Source organism: Toxorhynchites rutilus, chromosome 1, assembly GCF_029784135.1.
Source record: "Toxorhynchites rutilus septentrionalis strain SRP chromosome 1, ASM2978413v1, whole genome shotgun sequence".
Classification (NCBI taxonomy): domain Eukaryota; kingdom Metazoa; phylum Arthropoda; class Insecta; order Diptera; family Culicidae; genus Toxorhynchites; species Toxorhynchites rutilus.
In genome coordinates, this window is record NC_073744.1 from 188756464 (window position 1) to 188781723 (window position 25260).

Genomic DNA, 25260 nt, shown 5'->3' on the forward strand with positions numbered 1-25260 from the left:
CTGCAGACGATGCATTACAATTCGTTCAATTGTAAGCAGAACATCCTGGAGTACTACACCTGTACGTATAGCCGCCACTTCGCCGCAGCAGCATGTGGTGGAATGGGAAACGGGGAATTAAATACCGAGGGTTCAACAGGTCTCAATGACAACGAATATTAACACGCCAACCAGCCAGCCCAGCCAGCCAGTGCAATGCATTGGGATGTGTGTATGCGACGAAAGCGCCACTTGTTCCTTCCCTCGGCTCGATCAGCTTAGAACGAGGATCCGCGCGCCGAGCGCGCGCGCTCTTTTCACCAACGGACTTTTATGACCCACACACATCCTGGATTCGGCGGCGGTCATCATAAATGCAATGCTTTCCCCCGCTAATTTTTATGTTTCAGTTGTTGCCTTATGTTTAGTTTGCTCTCTCCCTCGCAAGTCGCAGCTCTCGCAGCTCGAACGGACGGATGGATGTGATGGGTTGATGTTGTTACCGTTAAGTCTGCTACGAATACAAACGCGGACCCGCGCGGGTGAGCCGTACATTGTTGTTGTATAGGTGTGGCGCTCACCCTCGCGAGTTGTTCGGTCTTACCGTGCGCATTTCAGGTAGGGAGCGCCATCTTAGCGCAGGGCTCACGGCAGTCCGTGGCGTGCCTTTGGAGCTCTCTCGTGCAGTTCGTCGTTCGCAGTCGCGTTCGCTTCACTCGTTCCGCTTGCTGCGTTTTCGGTACTTGTGCTCCGCTTGTGGCACCACAATAATTCGTGTGGCTTACCTATATGATCGATTTGTGTGTTTTTTTTCGGTGGTGCGGATCATCGAACAACATATATTTTGTGTGATCATCTCGAGGATCGAACGCGAGGTTGTGAGATGTGAAAAACAGCGCAGGCATTTCACACCGAAGCAGGAAATACAGTGGGCGGAGATCAGCTGAGATCGCACTGGAGAGGATCCACGAAACCCCAGGAAGCCATTTCCGTTCGGTGGTGGTCTATTTTGCATATGGCTGTTCGGTAGTAGCCGTTGTTGTGTGTACCCGCAGACGGTGCTGAAAAGGTTTAGTAAATGTTACATTTCGGTCTAAATATTGCTAACAACTGTGTCGAGTCGAATGACTCCCCTGTCTGTACGAGGCTTTTGTGGTGTAAATGTTACTCTAGAATTCGAAAAAAAAAAGGTGTAATCCTTCCGTGCGCTCGCGCAGGAAAGGTGATCGTGATTTTATGAGGCCCCCACGGTGTGGATGAATCAACAGGTCAGCCACAAGTTCAAGGTCTGCGCAATCCACCACTGGAGAGCGCTCTGTGTGCGGTAGCAAACAGCTAGCTAGCTAGCTAGTTGCTTCGTGTGTTTTTGTCGCTTCACCTTCTTCTCCATTGTAGTTGGAGAAGTGATTTTTTTCCGTGTGATCATACATACAATTTTTCGCTTTCCTGGTATGTCTCAGCGAGCAGAGCACTCTGTGGCGCTTACTGCTGATGGCAGCCAGCGCAACGTCGTCTCATTGATTTCTCCCCCGTGTATATTCTTTTTTCTGCCGCTGCTGCTGCTGCTGTTGCTTCTGTTTCTCCGGCGGCACAACGCGGCGGTAAGGCACGGAGGGTTCATAAATATGATGGGGGGAAACGGCCGGGGAACGGCCATTACACGGCAGCGCCGCATTCGCTTTCATGGGCTGGGTTCTTGGGCTCACTTCCGGAGTTCTTTCACCTCCGATGTGTGTGCATTGTGGAAACATAAAGTTAGCTTAATGTGTTTGGACAATTATAAAAAAAATGTTCGTACTGCGACGGAAGCTTGTAGGTACGATTTTTTGACGTGGGACTACGTCTAACCGGAATATATGGAGGGTAAAATGAAAACCTGAACACAGAACATGCAGGAAAAAATGCAAGATTTCGAATGCCTATAACTCGAACATATCTCACTGGATCGGAAAGATGTTAGCATCAGTTGATAGGGAATATTTCTACGCATCTATCGCAACTAACAAAATGTTATTTTTCATTAGATAAACAATTGAATAACTGTAAAATATTAGGCGGTATCTAAACGCCCTAACTGCCTCGTTTTGATTGGCTCGATTTACGATTTCCCTAACACAGCCATCTAAACCAAGCAGCCTTGGGGGAATCGGCATTGCAAATACATGAAAGTAGGGGGACTTTTGTTCTCAACGAAAAATGTTCCCTAACACAGACTTCAAACCCAAGCAGCGATGGAGAAATCGGCATTGCAAACACATGAAAGTAGGGGGAGCTTTTGTTCCCACCGAAATGTGTTCTGGAGGAAATCGGCATTTCAAATTCATGCAAGTCGGAGGTATTTTTGTTCCGACTGAAATGTGTTTCCCTAACACAGACTTCAAATCCATGGAGCGTGGGGAAATCGGCATTGCGAATTCATACAAGTCGGGGGTATTTCTGTTCCGATTGAAATGTGTTTCCCTAACACAGACTTCAAAACCAATGTTTCTGGGAAAATCGGCTCTGCAAATAAATGCAAACTGCGAGTACTTTTGTCCTCGCTTGCCTTCTGCAGACTGGAATATATCTGTCCTAACACGACCTTCTAAACTTAGGAACCTGGGAAAATCGTGCAGACACTAGAAGCGAATGAACTTTCCAGGTTCAAGCAAATTCGCGATTTGAGAAGTACGTACACTTGAGAGATGTAAAATTTAGAGGGAAATGTAAAATAAAATAATCGTTTGATAGTTCTTCCGTACATATATTTTGTCCTAGGCATCATACCAAACGTAAAAGGTATGACATTAAATTTACTTGTAACGAAGAACATAATCTATCACAATGCATGATTGACCTTACATGGCAATATACAATCTTTTTACTCACAAAGCATTGAATTCAATTGAATTTGGAAACTGTTTCATTCAATCAAGAATTGAAACAAATGATTGCTAACCTAAGGTAGTCCCACGTCAACCTTGCGGTTGTATCATAGATATAACCCACCCATTTTTTATTGAACTTGTTTCCCAAATATTAAAGCAATTATTCAAAATAGGCTTTATTGTGAAGCTAGAACAACCGGTCCTATATTCCCCCTGTAGTCAGTAAATAAGCTCTTTTGAGGTGCTATAATTAAAATTGAATTTTAAGAGATTTGAATCGAACGAATATCCCTCGTTACGTTCACTCGATTGATGAAAATACCGATACATTCGTATATTCGTTTGTCTTCAATTATCGCTTGAACTACTTCATGTGGTAGACTAAAATGTTCAGCGATCGCGGGACATTATTCACACAGTCGAAGTGTTTGTTCCTTTTAATTTGGAAGGGATATGTTTGATAATACCCGAAGTTATGATTAAACATCGATTGCATTGCCATTTGTCGCCGTTTCGACTCGACTCGCTTCCAGAATACGCAACAATCTTTTACAATATAAAGACTGCACTGGAAAAAAATTCAACAGACAAAAATGATCACCAAAAAATCATTTTAAGTAGGGATTGTGTCTCATTTACCCGAAACCCACTCACCCGAAAGACAGTCACCCGAATGTAACAAATACCCGAATGCGACAGCTACCAGAATGTAACATCTACCCGAATTGACACTTTCCCGAATGCAACAATTACCCGAATGTGACAGTTTTCCGAATGGAACATTTATCCGAATGTAACGTCTTCCTAAATGCTAGACTTACTCAAAAGAAGGATATATTCGAATAATACGCAAATTTTATTATTAGGAAGTATTTGTATATTTATTTCTGACTAGCTGACCCGACGAACTTCGTCCCACTCAAAATAGATTTTTTGATTTGAATACTTTCAAACATCCACGTTTTTTTTACTAAGTGAACGTTAGTGAGTCCAATCACTGAACTCTTCATTGATTGATTACTCTTTGACCCTTTACAATTTGCTTTTACTATAAATTGTCTAGTACTTCTACAAAAATTCGTCCTTATAATATAAAATTATTTTCAGACACAATTCTCGTTCAAGATTCTTCAAGCCTTTGGAAATAACATGTTTCTCCGTTGCATAGAATACATGTTTGATACAGAGAATATTACAAAATAAAGACAGCTCAAATCGGACCTTTCCTTCCTCGGGTTTAGGGCACACCAACACATTTGGCGTTCCATTTTTGTTTATATAGATAAAATATATAGGAATGCGTTATTCAGTCTGAAAATTCTTTTCCACTTTCGAACAAAAATCAATTTCATTAGCACCAACATCAAATGGACTAACAACGCTTAGCTAATTGTAGAACATGTGGGAATTCAATTTTCCGAATTTTCCGATTTTTCTCTTCGCTATATTGATCCCAACACATTTGGCCTTTCATTTTTATTTATAGATATAAGATATGGAAATAGGTTGTTTCGCCTGAAAATATATTTGTACTAACGAACAAAGATCAATTTCGATAGGGCAAATATCGAATGGACTAACAACGCTTATTATGATGTAATTTTCGAACATGTGGGAATTCAATTTTCCGAATTTTGCGACCTTCCTTCAGGATTTTCCGAATTTTTTTCGATTTTTTTCTTCACTATATTGATCTACGGGGACAGACGAATACAACAAAATACAGAAGGCTAAAATCGGACCATCCCTTCTTCGGGTTCATTTTTATTTATATAGATATAAGATATGGAAATGCGTTATATCGCCTGAAAATCCATTTCCACTTACGAACAAAGATCAATTTCGATTGCGCAAACATCGAATGGACTAACAACGCTTATTATGATGTAATTTTCGAACATGTGGAAATTCAATTTTCCGAATTTTCCGACCTTCCTTCAGGATTTTCCGAATTTTTTTGGATTTTTCTCTCCACTATATTGATCTACGGGAAGAGACGAATACAACAAAATAAAGAAGTTTAAAATCGGACCATCCCTTATTCGGGTTTTCCGCTTACCAACAGATTTTGCCTTACATTTTTATTTATATACATTTATTGTTTCGTAATAAAATTTATTCTGAGATCACTATAATGGAGGAGAAGTACCCATCTAACAAGGATGAGGAACCGAGGCGGCCTCAAGCCGACAAGGTGATGCAATCCGAGTTGGCCGCCGACCGTAATGCACCAGGTAAACGTATGCCGTACGACCTAACTAAAGGATCGTCTCCTATGTTTCAAACAAACCGGGCAATCGGTGGAACACAGGTTTGCCTGCGAGAGGTTGCCGCTTCCGACGGCGGGTCGGCGGCCGATTCGGATTGCGTCACCTCGGCGGCTTGGTGCCGCCTCGGTTCCTTATCCTCGTTAAATGGGGACCTCGCCCCCATTACGTTTGACCTCACAATAAATTTCATCACGAAATAACAAAATCCTGATAAACATTGCATTGCGGTAGTAAATACGTGATTGTCCTGGCATTTATGCTTATATTTTAATGTTAAAATTACCTGCTTAATTTTCGAAATAATCCATGACCCATGCTCATTTTTGAATGATCTCAGGGCCTTAATCAACACGAAAAGGAAAGAAGACGGCAGTCAATTGTGCCTATACTAATTTTTAAAAATGACACCGCGAAGTCTTCAAAATCATTTTCAAATTTCCTCATTACAATTTATTATTTCATTTCGTATTTTTGTTGATTTTTCATGTTATTTTGATTCAATCCTATTTATCAACAAGAGATTCGAAAAAAAATCACAATTTGATTTGTCGGGTGAATGGGACACAACCTTAAGTGAAATATTTTTAAAACTCTCAGGGAATGAATAAACACATATTATTTATGTTTTTGTGAAGTTGGTCCATTCAACCTTCCCTCCTAGGCTAAATGTCCGCACCTTGTACTTTACGCTACCCATCAAATATTATGCAACACTTGCGTCTTCTTTTTTAAACCCTTTCATCCTACTCTTCTTCAAATCCTGGTCGTTTTTGAAGACCTTTCCTGTTTTTCGGAGCTCGCCCTTCATAATCGCCCACAATTTTTCTATTGAGCGTTAATTCTTCTTTATATATTTGGCCGTTGATAGTGCCGGTCGTTATGTACGGCTTGATGAATTTGCTACACCCACAGATCGACGGCCACACCAAGTACTTCTTGGCAAATTTGTAGACCTTCTTCTTCCGGAACTTCTCCAGAATACCCAGGCGAGACTTGCCGACGGAAAATTCCAGGCCGGGGATCTGGTTCGAGCCCGTCTCGCCGTCCATTACGATGCGTTTCGGATGCAACAACCACTCGCGGTACAGTTTCTTGGCGCGGAGTTTTGGCCACTGTATTCTGTTTATCGATTCGGTTAGGTACTTTCCTCACCTTGAAGACATGAAGTCCAACCCGCGTTATAGTCTGTTGGACGAACCAGAAGGAAGAGCTTCTACGGCTTTCTTCTGCTGCCAGCTCGCAGCTGGGTCTTCTTGATCGATTTTACCAGACGGGACACGATCGACTGGTCGATTCCCAACTGTTTCACGATCCACCTGGATTTTCCACGGCCGCGCCCGTATTTTGAGGAAGCACTAGTTGCTTGGAAGTCATCTCGATAACCACTTGACAGATTGTGACAAAACTTTGCACATGACAAATTTCATGCCAACTCGTCTTAGGAGTTGGCAGCACCATCTCAGATAACAGTGAAACGTTGTGGGTGTAAAGACATTGTCCATTTAAGCTACTTTGCATACTAGAAATCTTCAAAAAAAAATTAGACTATTTTTTTAAAAGGACCAAAAAAAATTCCTCAATTTCCTACAAAAATTGATAACTCAAAAACTAGGATACCTACGAAATTTCGATCAAAAGATGAAATGTAGGAAGTTGTTTAAATTTTCATCAAATAATCCAAAAAAAATAAAAAAACAATACTAAAAAAAATTTAAAAATTAAAACATTTTTCTTAAAAATAATTATATGAATAGCCCTTACAATTTATAACAAGTCGTCCATACATCGGAAGATGGGCACTTTTACAGGGAACATTTTTTTCTAACAACAACTTTTTCATGTTTACTTTGAAAAAATTACAATACTCTTTGTTTTATAGTTTCTGGAATATATGGCATTTTTGTATGGAGACGCTTGAAAGAATAACGTTTTACTCGTTACAATTTTCTGTGTAAATTCTGGCGTTTGACATGTTCTCGACATGCTTCTAAATATAAAAAAGATAGCAGCGCATATAAATCACGATAATTTATACATAACAATGTTACTAGTTAAACATGATTAGTAATTTTTCGAAGGAAACATGAAAAAATTGTTGTCAGAAAAACTTTTTACCAGTAGTAGTGCTCATCTTCTAATGTTTAGGTGAATTGTTTGGCAGAATTTTAAAAAACACGTGTTTTCGAGAAAAATGAATTTCATTTTTCAAAACATTGTATTTTTTTTCAATGATTTTTTTTTCAAAAATTTTTTTGATATTCTTCAATGAAAACCTAAACAATTTCCTACATTTTATACCTTAATTAACATTTTGTAGATCTTATAGTTTTTACAGGAAAACCTGGTTTTGTGCGGTTGCTTTTTGTACGATTTTTCCATTTGTGTGACTGTTTAGGTGCGATTTTATTATTTGTGCGATTAGTTTGTGTGATTCAAGACCCGATGTCATAATAAAATCGCACAAAAAGAGTAGCACAAACGAGAAATCACCCAAAAAGGGACCGCACGAAAACAGGTCTGCCTGTAAATGAGGATTTCTTTAAAAAAAGTTGAAAAAAAACTTAAAATTTCAAAAAAAAAATCTTACACAAAATTTATGAAACATTTTCCTACATTTCATCCTTTGACCACAATTTTGTAGTTTTTGAGTTATAATTTTTTATAAAAAATCAAGAAAAATATGTTAGCCTTTTTCAAAAAGTAGTCTAATTCTTTTTTGAATATTTCAAGTATACGAAGTTGCTTAAAGGCCCATGTCTTTACACCCACAACGTTTCACTGCTATCTGAGATGGTGCTGCCAACGGCCAGTCGAGTTGGCATGAAATTCGTCAAATGTGAATGAATATTACATATTACACTCTAAACCAGTTTACCCAAAATTTCATCAATTTTTACCCACGCAATAAAAAGTTAAACACAGAATAGTGTTGCATTTTTTTTTTTCGAGTACGATCTTTATTGTGAGAACATACATACTAACGCGATGAAACGTTTGTTGACATTGTTTAATACTTTTCTTGTGCAGGACGTTGTTCCGCGTGAGTGGCGTTAAGTTAAAAATCATTGTGAACCCGCGTAGGTCTGCCTCTGGCTATAATTCTTATAGACCAATTGCAATGATCTTTACTATTCGCCAAATTACTCCACCGACCATATGTATTTTGATATGTATTTTTTTCAAGTCAAATTCAATAAAAAAAAATACAAAAACAAAATTATTTAATTTTTTTAGCATAGAACCGTCCTAATCGGTATTAAATATACAGTAATCGGCATCCTAGCGTTGTCATATATGAGGGGCTTAGAATGCAAGGGGTGTAAGTGACTTGATCGAATTCTCTTCATCAACTTTTTCTTTCGTGAATAACTCAGCACACAAAAACGTTCCAATTTGTTTTTGCTACAGAATCCGATAATTGAGGTTTTGACCTATCGTCCACATTGTCAAATAAACTGGGAATGTGTTTGCAGTTAAGTTATGATCAAAAGAGAAAGTCGATGGAGAGAAATCGATCAAGTCACTTACACCCCTTGCATTCTAAGCCCCTCATATAGTTTACGACCTAGTCTCAGGTCTAACATGTTTTTGGGTATATGTTCATTAAAATTGAAAATTATTATTAGAGATTGAACAACTAGCAAATTCCATAGAATCCATCCGTATCATACGTCTGGGATTTATTCGAAACCGATTCTTGGTTGTAGCACTAGAAAATAAATTTTCGGCAGAAACTGATGTCATCATCTAATTTCGTCACAATTTTTCACTGTCACCCTAGTGAATTTGATGGTGTAAATATAACTTGTGACCGCTTGTTTTGTAATGACCGAACTTACACAACTGCTTCTCCTAGATTTATGACTAGGATTGGGCGAAATTTATAAAAGATCGAATCGATTCTCAAAACAACAGAGGAATCAATTCACTGGTTAAATCGCTACCAGAGAATCGATCTTTGGAAAGTTGAAAGCTTTTTTTTACAAATTTCAGTTTATTTATTTTTCATTTTTGTTATTGAAATACAAATCTTGATTTAAGCGCCAGTTCTTTAAAACAACGTTTCGACTGGAACTGTAGTCACCATCCAGTTCTGTGATCAGATGAGCCTCTGGTTGTAGTACTCAGTAGCGGCCGCTAGTTGTGATCCTGTACTGCACTTGCACGGAAGTAAATCACCGAAGAATCAGATAGACCTCGTCAGCAAGCTTAATGACTTGACGTTCTGTTTATAGAATTTGGGATGTGGTCTTGTGTGAGAATCAAATCGATGTACATTAAAACCTGCAAAATGATCGATTTTCCCGATTCTTTCGAGTATAAAGAATCGATCCAAAAAATCGGAAATCGGAATGGAAAAGATCGATCTTCTAAATATCGATCCAAGATCGCCCAGCCCCAGTTCATATGTGATTATTTGATTCGACCCTGAATCCGTAAATTAACTACCATTTTCACCGGTCTTTGCAACACGTTCGATAAACTCAGCAACACATGCGATCGACATTTCCATATGACAAATGCCCAGCCTACGGCTAGATGCATGGCTCGTAAAATCAAACACTTCAATCAAAACAAAGCTGGCTTTGACCATCGGCGCGTCAATTTGGTTGCGCAAATGCGCTGTTGAAGTTTCAACGGCGCGAAGCCTACCGCTGATCGTTACCCATTTTCTTGGACGTGAATTAATTTCATTCGCCGCCCATATTACGGATACTCCCCATACACACGTACGCACCCCCGCACACCGAGCTTCCATAGCTCATCGAGATGCTATCATCGCAAGTCATTAAAATCCCCGCGAACAAGCGCTCCACGGAAAGCGCGCATAATGAGCCTACTTAGGGATGCCAAAAAGTCAACACACACACCTGATCCATTCACTCATTCACACTGACTCACCGCCTACTGCTACCGTTGCGTTTGGCGGTTTTTCGGGCAGACCTTTGCGATTCCTATCTATTATGACAATCTCTCAACGCGCACACACACGCACACACATGCGCACACATTGTCATGTGTGTTGAGTAGGCCCCGAGCCCCTGTTGCTACGCAAGACGGAGTAAGAGACACAACATAAGCCAGGCTCTGGCCGAAGTGAGGTTATTGCCGTTTTTTACCTTCCTCGATTGTTTTTTGCTTCGCCTCGTCTTCTTTTTCTGCAATGTGTATTAAATTGTCCGCCGGAGAGGAAGGAGCGGTTGTTGATGTGCTTTATTAAAATGCCACACTGTTGAGCTTCTCCTTCGTTCGAGGCGGCAATGATGATCATCAGCTCAAAAAAAAAAACCATGGAACAGAAGACCAAAAAAAAAACGTTTTCCGTTTCTCTCATGCTCCTTTTTTCACATAACGTATTTTTGGGTCGTGTATTTATGCACAGCTCTGAAACGCAAAGTGCTGAACCTGTGGGCCGGTGACAACCCGAAGGTCCACCGGGTTTAAATCCCCCTTTTGTTCCACACAATTCCTTATTTTTGTTGATACGCGCGCGTATGTATGTATGTGTGCGTCTGATGTTTATTTATTATTATTCACATTCAGTTTTTTTTCTTTGCCTGATTATTCCAACCTGACTTCCGTCATATTCAATTTATGCTTTTGTAAATGAAACATCTCGTCTATTGCACTTTGTATGTGTGTTTCATTTTACTAATTTTTTGACCTTTTTTTAGCCGCCGAATTTATTCGCCACATATGTTTTATGTTTTCTTTTCTTCCTCCTAATCTTAAGTGACTTCATATGATAACCGTTATTTTATTATTATACTAATGATTTTAAGGTTCTTATATGTTCGCTTGCATTTATATGATTTCAACATTTGGGTTAAATATTTCAGCCATCCTCTCGCGAGTCGTTTGCCAAACTTTACTAATCCATCTCTCTCTTCCCCGCTGCCACCGATCGATGTGTGTTTTCTCTTTCGTTTCGCATTGATTTGATGTTTTGACACTGAATCAACACCATGCAGGTCACGGTGGAGTCAACCAGCTCGGGGGTGTGTTTGTAAACGGACGCCCGCTACCGGATCTCGTGAGGCAGCGCATCGTAGAGCTAGCCCACAATGGCATCCGTCCGTGCGACATCTCGCGCCAGCTGCGTGTCAGCCATGGTTGTGTATCGAAGATTCTGTCCCGATACTACGAAACGGGTAGCTTCAAGGCGGGCGTCATCGGGGGCTCGAAGCCAAAGGTGGCTACCCCACCTGTGGTGGACGCCATCGCCGCCTACAAGCTGCAGAATCCGACCATGTTTGCGTGGGAAATTCGCGACAAACTGCTGGCGGACGGCATTTGCGTTCACGACAACGTTCCCAGCGTTTCGTCGATCAACAGGTTCGCTGGCATTTCATTTGCGATGATTTCTAGACCTTCAACGCACGCTTTGCCTCCCCCTTTCCTAGAATTGTTCGCAACAAGGCGGCCGAGAAGGCCAAGTACAGCTCACGCATGGACACCAGTATGGACAGTAGCCCAAGAATCATATCCCGTGGCCAGGGTCAATCACAGCAACAGCAACAACAGCAACAACAGCAGCAACAATCAGCACAACCATCGCAATCCCAATCGCAGGCTCAGGAGTGTATGAATCAACCGTTGTCCGATTCGGAAAGCTTGATGAAGACATCCCACACGTCGGACAACGTTGCATCGGCCTCGTACAGTATTAACGGATTGCTCGGTTTGTCACAAAAATCGCTCTCCAGTACCGGTACGAAACGACGTAAAATTAAAGAGGATCCTGGTATGATATGCATTGCATTTCTATGATCAAACCTCCACAATAGCATGATCATAATTTCAGATTTGAAAACTAATCTGCTTGGCTGCATCAAACGTGACAAGGTACTGAATCCCCACGGATGGAATCAATCGGTAAGATGGTCTTTGGTTTTTTTGGTTGGCCCATCTGGTGTTATTTTATTTTAAACAAATTTGTATGTGTAAAACCTAAGAAATCATAACCAATTTTTAGACGTAGGACTACGTCTTTTGGTAATGGTGCAAAACCAAGAAAGTTGAAATTATAATTCTTATTTATGGAATGGAAATAGCAAATGCAGTGTTCATTCGACGGACAATGTAATTAGAATAATATATTTGTTGACCTTTTTAAAAAAAAATCAGCAAATTTAGAATTTTTTAAAATGTATAAATTTTCTGATTTAATATCTATATATATATAAAAATGGAGTGATGTCTGTCTGTCTGTCTGATACTTATAGACTCGGAAACTACTGAACCGATCGACATGAAAATTGGTATGTAGGGGTTTTTGGAACCGGGGAAGATTTTCGTGATATTTTGAGACCCCTCCCCCCTCTCTAAGGGGGGGCTGCCATACAAATGAAACACAAATTTCTGCATTACTCGGAAATTAACCAAGAAAACGAAACCAAAGTTGGCATGTGAAAGTTTTAGGATGCAATAAATGTTTCTATGGTGATAAGATACTCCTTCCCCCTCTCTTAGAGGGGGCTGCCATACAAATGAAACACAAATTTCTACATTACTCGAGAATTAATCAAGCAAATGAAACCAAATTTGGCATGTGGAGGTTTTAGGATGCAATAAATGTTTCTATGGTGATAAGATACTCCTTCCCCCTCTCTTAGAGGGGGCTGCCATACAAATGAAACACAATTTTTTGCATTACTCGGAAATTAATCAATCAAACGAAACCAAAGTTGGCATGTGAAAGTTTTAGGGTGCAATAAATGTTTCTATGATGGTTAGACAGTCCTTCCCCCACTCAAAGGGGGGGCTGCCATACAAATGAAACACAAATTTCTGCATTACTCGAGAATTAATCAAGCAAATAAAACCAAATTTAGCATGTAACGTAACGAAGAAACATGTTATTTGCAAGTGGTTGAAATATCTTGAACGAGAATTGTGTCTGGAAATAATCTGATATTATAATGTCGAGTTTTGCTAGAAGTACTAGGAATGTTACAGTAAAAGGTAATTTTAAAGGGTAGATTAGAGGATCAATCAATGAATAGTTCTGCGATTGGGCGGGACGAAGTTTGCCGGGTTAGCTAGTATATAAATAAAATAATATAAAATAAATAAAATTCGGAAAAATTTAAGAATTTTAATTTTTCTAAATTTTTCAAATGTTTAAGTGTGATTTTCTAAATTAAACTAGTTTTCAAATTTCAAATTTCTTTTTTTTTTGTTTTTTTTGTAATTTTCGAAATATTTTTTTGACTTTTCAGACATTTGAAATTACATATTCTGCAAAGTTTAATCTATTTAGCAACACTTCAAGATCTATGATCTGAGAGTTTCTCGAATACACTTAATCGCTTTCTTGACCTTAAATAAAATTAGGATCAGTTGTAATTTTTTCAAAAAAACATGAAAATTTGTCGTCTGAAAAACTTTTTTCCTGTAAAAGTGTCCATCTTTCGATGTATGGATGTGATGTTGGAAATTGTAAGAGCTATTCATAATTTTTTTTTGAGAATTTAAAAATATACGTCTGAGAAAAATGAATTTCAATTTTCAAAAAATATTTTGTTTTTAGTGTTTGGTTTTTTATGAAAATTTAAACAATTTCTTACATTCCATTCTTTGACTAAAATTCTATTGTTTTTGAGTTATAAGTTTTCGTAAAAAAAAGAATATAACTTTGGTTCTTTTCAAAAAGAAGCCTTACGCTTCTTCGGATATCTCAAGTATGCAAAGTTGATTAAATGACCAATGTCTTTACACCCACAACGTTCCACCGTAATCGGAGATATTACTGCTGATGGCGACTTGAATTTTCTCATCTTTTCATAATTAGAATTTTGAAAATCAGCTAAATTTAATGTTTTTAATTCAAAACATTAAAAACATTAAATTTAGCTGATTTTAAAAATTCAAATTATGAAAAGATGAAAAAATTAAGAAATTTAAAAACTTCTGAAATATCAATGTCCTGAATTTTGAAAATTTTGAATTTTCTAGACTTTCAGTATTATTTAGTGTTTCGAAAACGTTCTAAATTTTGTTAAGTTTTTCAGAATTGTGTTTTTTAAATTATTGAACTTTGAAACTTTCGAATTTTCAGTTATCTCCATTTTCAATTTAAACTTTACGAACATTCTACAATCTCTTAGATTTTCATAATTTCGAAAATTCCGGAATTATTGAATATATATATATATATATACTAGCTAACCCGGCAAACTTCGTCCCGCCCATTTACTTGATTAATTCTCGAGTAATGCAGAAATTTGTGTTTTATTTGTATGGCAGCCACCCCTAAGAGAGGGGGGAGGGGTATCTAACCACCATAGAAACATTCATTGTACCCTAAAGTTTCCATATGCCTAATTTGGTTTGATTTGCTTGATTAATTCTCGGGTAATGCAGAAATTTGTGTTTCATTTGTATGGCAGCCCCCCCTTTGAGTGGGGGAAGGACTGTCTAACCATCATAGAAACATTTATTGCACCCTAAAACTTTCACATGCCAACTTTGGTTTCGTTTGCTTGGTTAATTTCCGAGTAATGCAGAAATTTGTGTTTCATTTGTATGGCAACCCCCCCTTAGAGAGGGGGGAGGGGTCTCAAAATATCACGAAAACCTTCCCCGGCCCCAAAAACCCCTACATACCAATTTTCATGTCGATCGGTTCAGTAGTTTCCGAGTCTATAAGAATCAGACAGACAGACAGACATCACTCCATTTTTATGTATATAGATTTCAGTTATCAATTTTCAATTTTTCAAAATTCTTTGAGTTTCCAATTTCTAAATTTAATTTTTTCAAGTTGCCGAATTTTTTTAACCAGAAGTTTTTCAATTTAATATTGTTCAGAGTTTTCAAATGAATTTTATGAATTTTTAATTTGTATACTTTTAAGTTATGATTTTTTAAAATTCTCGTATTTTTTATATTACTTTAGTTAATTAGTTAAGTTAATTTTTTAATTTTCTGATTTCATAACCACACTTGAAATTTTCTGAGTTTCTGGATGTTTTTAATTTTAAAAATATGTTTATAAATATTTTTTTATTCTTCAAATTTGAATTTTTCTGAATTTTTTATTTCTTTCAGTTTCCTATTTCCTGGTTTTTATAAAATGTCTGAATTTTCCAACTTCTCAAAATTGATTTATTCTGCATGTATTTTTTAAATTTTCTGAAACTTTTGACTTTTTTATTTTTTGGAATTTTCAAACTTTACGATAATTCCGAATTATCTGAATTTTAAGAGAAAATTATAAAAAATGGGAAGTTTGAGTTTTTTATATTTTTTATATATTTTGATTATTTTGAACCTACTTGATTTCACTTTCTTATCTTTTCGTAATCAAATTTTTAAAATCTTCTAAATTTAATATTGTTTTTTTTTATTTAAATCGTTTATTTTTACAGGCTCAGTTACATAGGTTTAAAGGAGCCGAACTCCTTACTGTATTGTTACTAGTATATATACATTTTTCCTTAATTCTAATGTTAATAATATAGGAAACCGATTACTCGCGGTCAACTCGAGTTTAGAAGGGTGACATATTTTCTTCAGGAAAAGGAGGGGATATGAGGATATGTTGACAATGATCACACTCACACTCTCAATCACACTCATCACACTCAATTCTTAAACCTATCTTATATCTAATATGTATTTACATTTCATCTTATTGTTAAGAAGGGATCCGATCTCTCACAAAGGAAAAGGAAAAGGAAAAACTAAGGGTGTAAGGACAATCACACACGAAGATCGATAGCTTTAAGGAATACATATATTTGGGACATGTAATCAAGGTCTAACCGAGCCAACACGTCTCTCACCGGCATCATGGGCTGCCTTCCTCGGGCCCGAAGGGTGACTACTAAATTCGATCTGGCGACAAGATACAGCTCGCACGACCAAACAACGTGTTCGATGTCGTGGTAACCTCGGCCACAAACGCAGATACTGCTGCCGGCCAGATTGAAACGAAAGAGTAGCGCGTCTAACGAACAGTGATTGGACATGAGTCGGGAGAAGGTGCGAATAAAGTCCCGACTCAAGTCCAGACTTTTGAACCATGGTTTGAGGCTAACCTTAGGGATAATCGAGTGGAGCCACCGGCCCAATTCATCTTCGTTCCATTTGCGTTGCCAGTTAACTATGGTATTTTTGCGGACTAAAGAATAAAATTCATTGAAGGCGATTTGACGCAGATAAATATCGCCTTCAATTGCACCTACCTTTGCTAATGAGTCAGCCCTCTCATTACCCGGAATTGAGCAATGTGAAGGGACCCAGACAAAAGTAATGACATAACAGCGTCTGGATAAAGCACTCAAAATTTCTCGTATTCTCTCAAGGAAGTACGGCGAGTGCTTTTCCGGCCTCACTGAACGGATAGCTTCGACAGAGCTAAGACTATCCGTTACAATGTAATAGTGTTCAACAGGTCGTGAGGCGACGCTGTCCAGCGCCCAGTGTATCGCTGCCAATTCAGCAATATACACTGAGCAAGGATTCTGAAGACTGTGGGAGGTGCTAAAAAATTCGTTGAACACTCCAAATCCTGTGGACTCATTCATAGAGGACCCATCAGTGAAGTACATATTATCACAATTGATACGCCCATACTTTGCATTGAAGATCGTAGGAACGATCCCCGATCGATGATAATCTGGAATTCCATGGATTTTCTCCTTCATGAACAGGTCAAAAAATACAGAGGAATTGATGTAGTCAGGAAAACAAACACGGTTGGGAATATACAAAGAAGGATCAACCTGTATGGAGATGAATTCATGATATGAAGTCATGAATCCAGAATGAAAATTTAGCCCGATCAGCTGCTCAAAATTTCCGATCACCAATGGGTTCATAACCTTACACCGGATGAGGAACCGAAGAGATATTAAATTGAAGCGATCTTTTAGTGGGAATACGCCTGCCAAAACCTCGAGGCTCATGGTATGCGTTGAGGGCATACATCCCAACGCAATACGGAGACAAAGATACTGAATTCGCTCGAGTTTAATGAGGTGTGTTTTGGCAGCTGATTGACAACAGAAACTGCCATACTCCATCACTGAGAGAATAGTTGTTCGATACAACATTATAAGATCTTCGGGATGGGCTCCCCACCAGGTGCCGGTAATTGTACGGAGAAAGTTTATTCGTTGTTGACATTTTCTACTCAGATAGCTAATATGGGCCCCCAAGTACATTTGGAGTCGAACCAGACCCCAAGATACTTGAATGACATAGCATGAGTGATCGGTTTACCCAAAAGTTGAAGCTTTGGTTTTGCTGGTCTATGCTTCCTAGAAAAAACCACCATCTCTGTTTTCTCCGTGGAGAATTCGATCCCTAGCCCAATGGCCCAAGTTGAAAAATTGTTCAAAGTATCTTGTAAGGATTCTTGCAGGTCGGATTCGTTTGATCCTACGACAGACACCACTCCATCATCTGCAAGTTGTCTTAGGCTGCAATTTTGTGTAAGGCAATTGTCAATGTCGCTTACATAGAAGTTGTACAAAAGGGGGCTTAAACATGAGCCCTGGAGGAGTCCCATGTAAGAGACCCGACTTACTGCCGAATCTCCGTGAGAAAAGTTCAAATGTTTCTCACAAAGCAAGTTATATAACATATTATTCAATAGAGGCGGCAGACCCCGAGAGTGTAATTTGTCTGACAAAACCTCTATTGAAACAGAATCAAAGGCCCCCTTTATGTCCAAGAATACTGAAGCCATTTGTTTTTTTTCGGCGTAAGCCATTTCAATTTCTGAAGAACGCAAGACAATCATTCGTCCCCTTGCCCCTGCGGAACCCATATTGTGTATCTGAGAGTAGGCCATTCGTTTCAACCCATCGATCAAGGCGAAACAAGATCATTTTCTCCAACAATTTCCGTATACAAGACAGCATTGCTATTGGGCGGTACGAATTGAAGTCGGACGCGGGTTTTCCGGGTTTTTGAATAGCTATAACTCGTACTTGTCTCCAATCATCTAGAACAATATTATGCTCCAGAAACCGATTGAATAAGTTCAACAAGCGATGTTTCGCCACATCAGGGAGATTTTTCAGCAAGTTGAACTTAATTCTATCCGATCCCGGAGCAGAATTGTTACAAGAAAGGAGAGCAAGAGAGAATTCTACCATCGAAAACTCGGAATCAAGATCGCACCTATCTTGTGGTATATCTCGAACAATTTTTTGCACGGGAGCGGAATCGGGACAAACCTTCCGTGCAAAATTAAAAATCCATCGATGTGAATATTCTTCGCTTTCATTCGATGAAGAGCGATTTCTCATGTTTTTAGCCACTTTCCATAATTTTTTCATTGACGTTTCTCGTGACAAACCTCCCACGAAATTTCGCCAATAAGCACGTTTTTTCCCTTTGATCAAGTTTTTAAATTGATTTTCAAGGTCCAAATACGATTGAAAATTTTCAATGGTTCCACGTTTCCGAAAAGCTTTGAATGCGTTCGATTTATCCTGATAAAGCTTGGAACATTGGCTATCCCACCATGGATTGGGAGGCCTTCGACGAATAGTGGAGCCTGGGATGGGTTTCGTTTGAGCGCGAACCGCGCTGTCATAGATCAAACGAGAAATGAAGTTATACTCCTCCAATGGAGGCAAACCATCTCTGGAATTGATGGCTAGAGCAATCGCGTCCGAATATTTTTTCCAGTCAATGTTTCTTGTGAGGTCATATGCCATGTTTATAGATTCAGAAGAATTCGACCCAATGGTGATGGAAATTTTGATTGGCAAGTGATCACTACCGTTGGGGTCCTGGATTACATTCCACTTGCAATCTAACGATAGTGAATTCGAGCAAAGCGAGAGGTCAAGAGCACTTGGTTTAGCAGGAGGTTTAGGCACACGTGTTGTTTCCCCAGTGTTCAAAACGGTCATATTGAAGCTGTTACAAAGGTCATATATCAACAATGAACGATTGTCGTCGTACTGTTCCCCCCAGGCAGTTCCGTGAGAGTTGAAGTCTCCCAAGATCAATCGTGGCTCAGGAAGGAGTGAGCACATGTCATCAAGTTGTTTGCGGCTAACCGCAGCTCTCGGAGGCCAATACAAGCTGACTATACAGAGGTCTTTGCCTCTGATGTTTGCATGACAAGCAACAGCTTCGATCCCTCCAATAGGTGGAAGGTCAATTCTAAAAAATGAGTGACACTTATTGATCCCCAATAGTACCCCTCCGTATCTGTCATCGCGGTCCAAGCGTATAATATTAAAATCGTGGAAAGAGAGATCATTTTGAGAAGAGAGCCAGGTTTCGGATAGAGCAAAAACATCACAATTGAGTTTATGAATTAGAAATTTGAATGTATCCAATTTAGGCATAAGACTACGACAATTCCACTGTAAAACAGTGATATCTCCGACCTCTCTATTTAAATTAGACATCAAGAGAGATAATCATTGCAAGGAGGGGCCATGTTTGCATCAATTGCTGCAAAATTGTCTTTAGTACTGGAAGCATTGCGGTGACAATGGTTCTGATGGAGTCGGAAACATTAAAACACGTGAAGATTTGATCCACAAGGTCAGACAACTTTATAAATCCCGATTGGGAAGTTGAACTTGACGGAAAAACAGGGACAGTTGGGGTTTTTGATGTCCCCTCGAGTGCTGGGTCGTTCGAAGGTGAACTATTACCACGGAGGCCAGGAGGGACCTGATTTTGCTTATCCGCTGCACTCGATTTTTTGGGCAAGCTAACAGGGGGTATCACCGGTGGGACTTGTCCTTGAACTTTGGGAGTGGTCACATTAATATTGTTAATATTATAAATTTTCCTAATTTCTCAATTTTTTTGAATTTTTATTTCTCAATATTTTAAATTTATCAACTTTCTGAAATTTAAAATTTCATTTTTCATTTTTAGTTTTCTTTAAATTTTCTTGCATTTCTTCTTCTTGAATGGCGTTAACGTTCCCTGTGGAACTTTTGCCGTCTCAACGTACGCATTAACTAGCGTCATTTATTAATACTTAGTTTTCTTAAGCCAAATAACACGCCTTGAATGTATTCCGAGTGGCAAGCTCTAGAATACGCGTGACCACAGTGCAAGTCGAAGGAAATTTCTTTGACGAAAAAAAATCCTCCGGCCAGAACGGGAATCGAACCCGAACACCCGGCATGATAAGGTGAGACGCTAACCACTCGGCCACAGGTGCACGACAACATTGGATTTATTTTGATCGATATTTAGAGTTTTCAAAATGTTCTAAAATGTTTTTTTTTTAATTTTTGAACTTTGAAATTTTCGAATTTTCTATTATCTGCATATTCAATTTTAATTTTATGTACTTTCTACTATCTTTTAGATTTTCAAAATCTTGGCATTTCAAAATTTCCAGAATTTTTTGAAGCATATATATATTTTTTTATTTTTCAGTTTTCTGATTTTGAGTTTTTCTTTCATTTTTCAATTTTTTGAGTTTTCAATTTCTGAATTTTATTGTTTTTTAAACAAATTTTTTTTTTGAATTATTTTTTTCAGATATTTTTAATGAATTTTCTGAATTTATTTTTCTTTATTTGCAACTTTTGAATTTAAATTTCTCAAAATTTCAAATTTTGTGAATTTTAAATTTGTCTTTAATTTTATGGATTTTGAATTTTTCAATTCTCATATTTTTCATATTAATGAATTTAGTTTTTTAAACTGACGGTTTTCTAAATTTATAAGAATTCCTTTAAATTTTAAATTTTCTGAGTTTTTTTAATTTTTCAACCTTTTAAATTTTCCGGATTTAAAATTTTTCAAATTCAATTTATTCGGAAATTTTAATTTTTTTTTTTAATTTCAGTTTTCCTGATTTTTTAACCGTCTGCATTCCCAAATTCTTCAAATTCATTTATTTTTCGGATATTTTTTAAATTTTCTCAACATTTTGAATTTTCTAATGTTTCTAATCTTTGCTAAAATTTGGAAAGTTGAAAGAATTTGAAAAAAAAATTTGGTAATTGAAATTGAAAATTCAAAAAAATGATAAATCATGAAATTAAAAATACTGAAAATAAAAAAAAACAAAAAAAATTACAAAATTTTTACAATTGACAGAAAATTAACTATTTTTGAGCTTTTGGTATATTCATTTTTTGAAATATAAATTTTCTAAGTTATTGAATTACTTTAGTTTCAAATTTACAGCATTCTCGACATTTTTAATTCGGTGATTTGAAAAATTTTCAAATTTGCAATTTAATAAATTTTAATTTTTTGAAATTCTTAGTTTCTGAATTTTCAGTTTTGAAGATCTTTCGATATTAAAATTTTTCATTTTCGATTTTATTTTATTTTAACATAAAAATCCTCCAGAAAAAATAATTTTCAATTTCCTGAGTTTTCAATTGTCTTATTTTTTATTTTCTAAATTTCCTAATCTTTCTATTTTTATTGTTTTTTTAATTTTAAATATTAATTTTTTAGATTTTGCATGGTTTTCACTTTTGATTGTTGGATTTTGACCATTTTGAATTTTCAATTTGAAATTTGTTTTCAATTATCTGAATTATTGATCTCCTGAATATGAACTGTCTCAACTTTAAATTTTCTAATGTTTTTGAAATTTATATACTTTCCGGACTTTATGTTCTACTTCCTTTCTGAATTTTCTGAATTTGAAATGTTTTGAATCTGGAATGTTCTGAATATTTGTAGGATTCTCAAAATTTTCTGAATTGTGAATTTTCAATATTCAGTTTTGCTTTGTATTTATTTTCGACATATATCAAGGTCGTTGGTCCGAAGTTCTCCACATCATTTCAGAGCATAGAACACAGTGAATTTTGTTATAATGCAACAGTTCAACCAAAACACGAACGGTTAGTTCAAGATTTTTGTTGAGACCGTTTTTAAAATGAAACATTTTGTTTTTTAAAATTAAAACTGACGAATAAGCATTCGACGTCACGAGCTTTAGTTCGAAATATTTCGAAACATTGAGTTATATTCGAGTACGACGATAGATATAAACTGATCCGGAAGACGCCCCAAAAAGTAACAACAGCAGAGTTGAGAGGAATGTGAAAAAATAGCCACCAACAGTTCGCTCTAATCATGCAAGACCCAATTTACAATCGTATTGTAAACCTAATTTACAATCATGTATTTACAATCATCAAGTCTACTCTACCAACATCAATCAGCCAGGAAACCGTCTTCCACCGACCGAGCATTCATTTCTGTACAAAAATCAATCAAACTTTCGGCAAAACACTTTTTTTTTGAGAATTTCGATGAATTCAACAATAATATCCGAAGTAGTCAAAAGCGAATTGATTTTTATAATTTTTTGCTGGAAGGGAGCTTCTGTAAATTTAGGAGCATGTTCGGATTTATTGGGAGAATGATGATGATGTTTTGAATTATTGAGTTCATTCATCCAAACAAGGCCAATTTGGAAAAATAAAAACTAAACACTTAGCCGTGAGAAAGGCCATGTGGAAAGTCTCGCTGCCGCTGGCATCTGGTCGCTAACAAGATGACTGATAAATCATGAATAACTTATTGGTGACAATTAATTTTCGTGAATTCGAGCATTATTTCCGGATTAAAAGTGGCGTAAAGGTGCAGCGTATTTTATATCTATTTATTTATTTTTCAGCGGTGAGAGTTGCGTTCTTCGGTAAAAAACGGAACGTGAAAATTTGTTTCACAGCGGTTTATGTTAGCGTCGTTGAAACGATGACGTCTCTTACTCAATGTATTTGTTCATCGGCCCTTGTCAGTGCTATTAAAAATTTGTATAAGAAGTTTCATTCTTGAGTGATTGTTTCTCACCGGTTATAATTTCGTGACCCCAATCTAACTATGTGGTCGTGTCTTTTTAGTGTCTCTCTTTTTTTGCGGCCCGCTACACCATGTTCAACACATTTTTGTGGCCATTCTGAAAAAAAGTTTGGTTACCACTGGTCTACATTAGCCAAAATCTTGATTGCCAACCTCTCCTTTTAGGACACCAAAGATATACCGGAAATGATGCACGACGGACTAAAGGTTCACGAGCAGGACAAGAACAACGATCTCTTCACGGGCGGTGTGGACTTTGTCAATTCGATGGCGATATCAAGCGAGGACAACTCGGATAATCAATCAAGTTTCACCATTAGAGGTTTGTTCGTTTCATGTACCCAAAACTTAAGGCTACATTTTCACTTCATTCCAGGAGAGAAACTGCACAAATATCACCGACAGGAGGACGCCCTCTCCGTGGGGGTAATCATTGAAGACGACACGTCCGGCCGCAAACAACAACAGCAGCAGCAACACCAACAACATCACCAACATCCTTCCGAGCTGACAAAGGTCCCGAGCGGGTACGAGAAAATCATCACCAGTGAAATGATCGCCTCATCGGCGGCGGCTGCAGCGGCTGCCGCAGCAGCAGTTGGCCTCAAGAGAACGGAGGCCTCGCCGTTGGTCCAGTCGATCGAATTCCTCAGCGACATGAACAACAACATATCGCAGAACCAGAGCTTCCCCACGACCAGCTACGAAACCGCCGGCAGCTACAGCACGGGCGAACCGTCCGAGGCGGCCGTCCTGAATCCGCACATAGCCTGCTCCTCGAACTATTCGGCCTTCTTGCAGAACACCGATCAATTCGCAGGTTCGTCAACGCTTCCTCCCGCAAACCTTCAACCAAACGTAACGTCTCTAATATCCACATCCAACCCAACAGCGAACCCGGAGCTGATCTTCCCGACGGCATACACCCAATACGCACCTGGCTACGGATCGTTCAACTACAACACAGCATTTACCAACAATAATCTCTGCAGGGATCTGGGACAAATACACTACCCCGAGGAACAGTAGGAAGGACCCTCCGGGGGCGAGAACGGGGTCGGGATCATTGTTGGAGACTAACAAATTTTGAAACATGACAAATTATATAAGTGACATTACGAAAAATCAATTGCCGGATGATGTTTCAATGTTTGTTTTCCGAAAACCGATGGCATTTCTCGAACAAACTATTGAGTCCTTTGATACAATATCGGTTATATCTCGGGGTTGGGTAAAAAAAATTATGGTTTTTTGACGTAGAACTACGTCTTTTATTAAGGGTGCCAAATCAGAAAACAGGTCACGACTTTATGAAATAAAGTTAACGTTAATAACTATTTTTGCCATGAACGGATTTGGCGATTCACATACTAAACGAATCGGAAATTCCGTAAGATTTGTTTAATATGCTATACATTAGAATCCCCTGGTTTGTAAATGGTTAAAATTCATGAAAACTTGAGGCGTTTCCATTTTCCCATACATTTGTTCTGTCCATTTGTGTGCTTTCCCGAACAGACCTGTCAATAACGAGCAACTTATCGACGACCAACGGAGGGGAAATCGTAGGATTCAAAGTCCCCATGAACAAAGGAAAAGTAGAAGAATGAAGGGGAATACTTGCCTAGAGTATAAACAGTGGATCTCGCCGAGGCAAACTTTCATTCGGCATTAGAGGTGTGCAAATCAGCTCATCATGATGAACAGCTCTGATCATATCAGCTCATCTAAATGAGCTGTTCTTTATGAACAGCTCTTCAGCTCAGTTGTCAGTGCCGACTTTCAATTTGGGTCCCAAACTCGATAGCCACGAAGCCAGTTTGAAAATGTTAAAATTCAAATGAAATTTTTCACACCATATTATTAATTACTTGAAACACGTATTCCAGACTATTATTTACAACAGACTCGGCGAGTACAACATTTCCGACATTTTTACTGAGGCTTTACATTACAATAGAAAGTTTTCTTCAAAAAAAAAAAAGACGGGTGGGTAATGTCGAGGACATAACCGGAGTGACGTAGGACTATACAAAGGGGACAACCTTTGGTAAATATATATTTTAAATATATTGTTTTATTTTCTTCTCCTACGTGAATACCTATCTATCTCCTGAAAAATGGATTAGTTTACTGTTTACTCTTTATGAATATGTTGATGGTTCTGAAAAGAACCTTTGGTGTTGTGTTTTTGTTATCACTCGATATTCCCATCGTGTTCGGTTAAACCTTCCTGTTTAGCTATTGCGTTTGCCACTCGCCACAGCTTTCACAGTTGGAAAATTTCTTCCCATCCAGCTTGTGGCATGTTGTTCAGTAAATTACATTTAATGCGACGTGCCGGAGAAACACTTTGCCACTCACTG

General features: G+C 38.0%; 2 protein-coding genes across 2 annotated transcripts in view; one reads left to right on the top strand and one right to left on the bottom strand.

The window, feature by feature from the left end:
* On the top strand, window positions 1–24023 carry LOC129761556 (putative mediator of RNA polymerase II transcription subunit 26). The gene is made up of 7 exons (XM_055759292.1): window positions 1–61; window positions 11089–11452; window positions 11521–11861; window positions 11922–11992; window positions 23060–23216; window positions 23271–23714; window positions 23787–24023. Exons 1-7 carry the CDS (start codon window positions 10–12, stop codon window positions 23921–23923), a joined length of 1566 nt encoding a protein of 521 aa, XP_055615267.1. The 5' UTR covers window positions 1–9; the 3' UTR covers window positions 23924–24023.
* The window catches only part of LOC129761554 (tau-tubulin kinase homolog Asator), a 96023-nt gene continuing 71057 nt past the window's right edge, over window positions 295–25260 (bottom strand). Inside the window, exon 12 of the transcript XR_008740456.1 lies at window positions 295–1040. The gene's annotated coding sequence lies outside the window, so the exon portion shown is untranslated. The remainder of the gene's footprint in view (window positions 1041–25260) is intronic.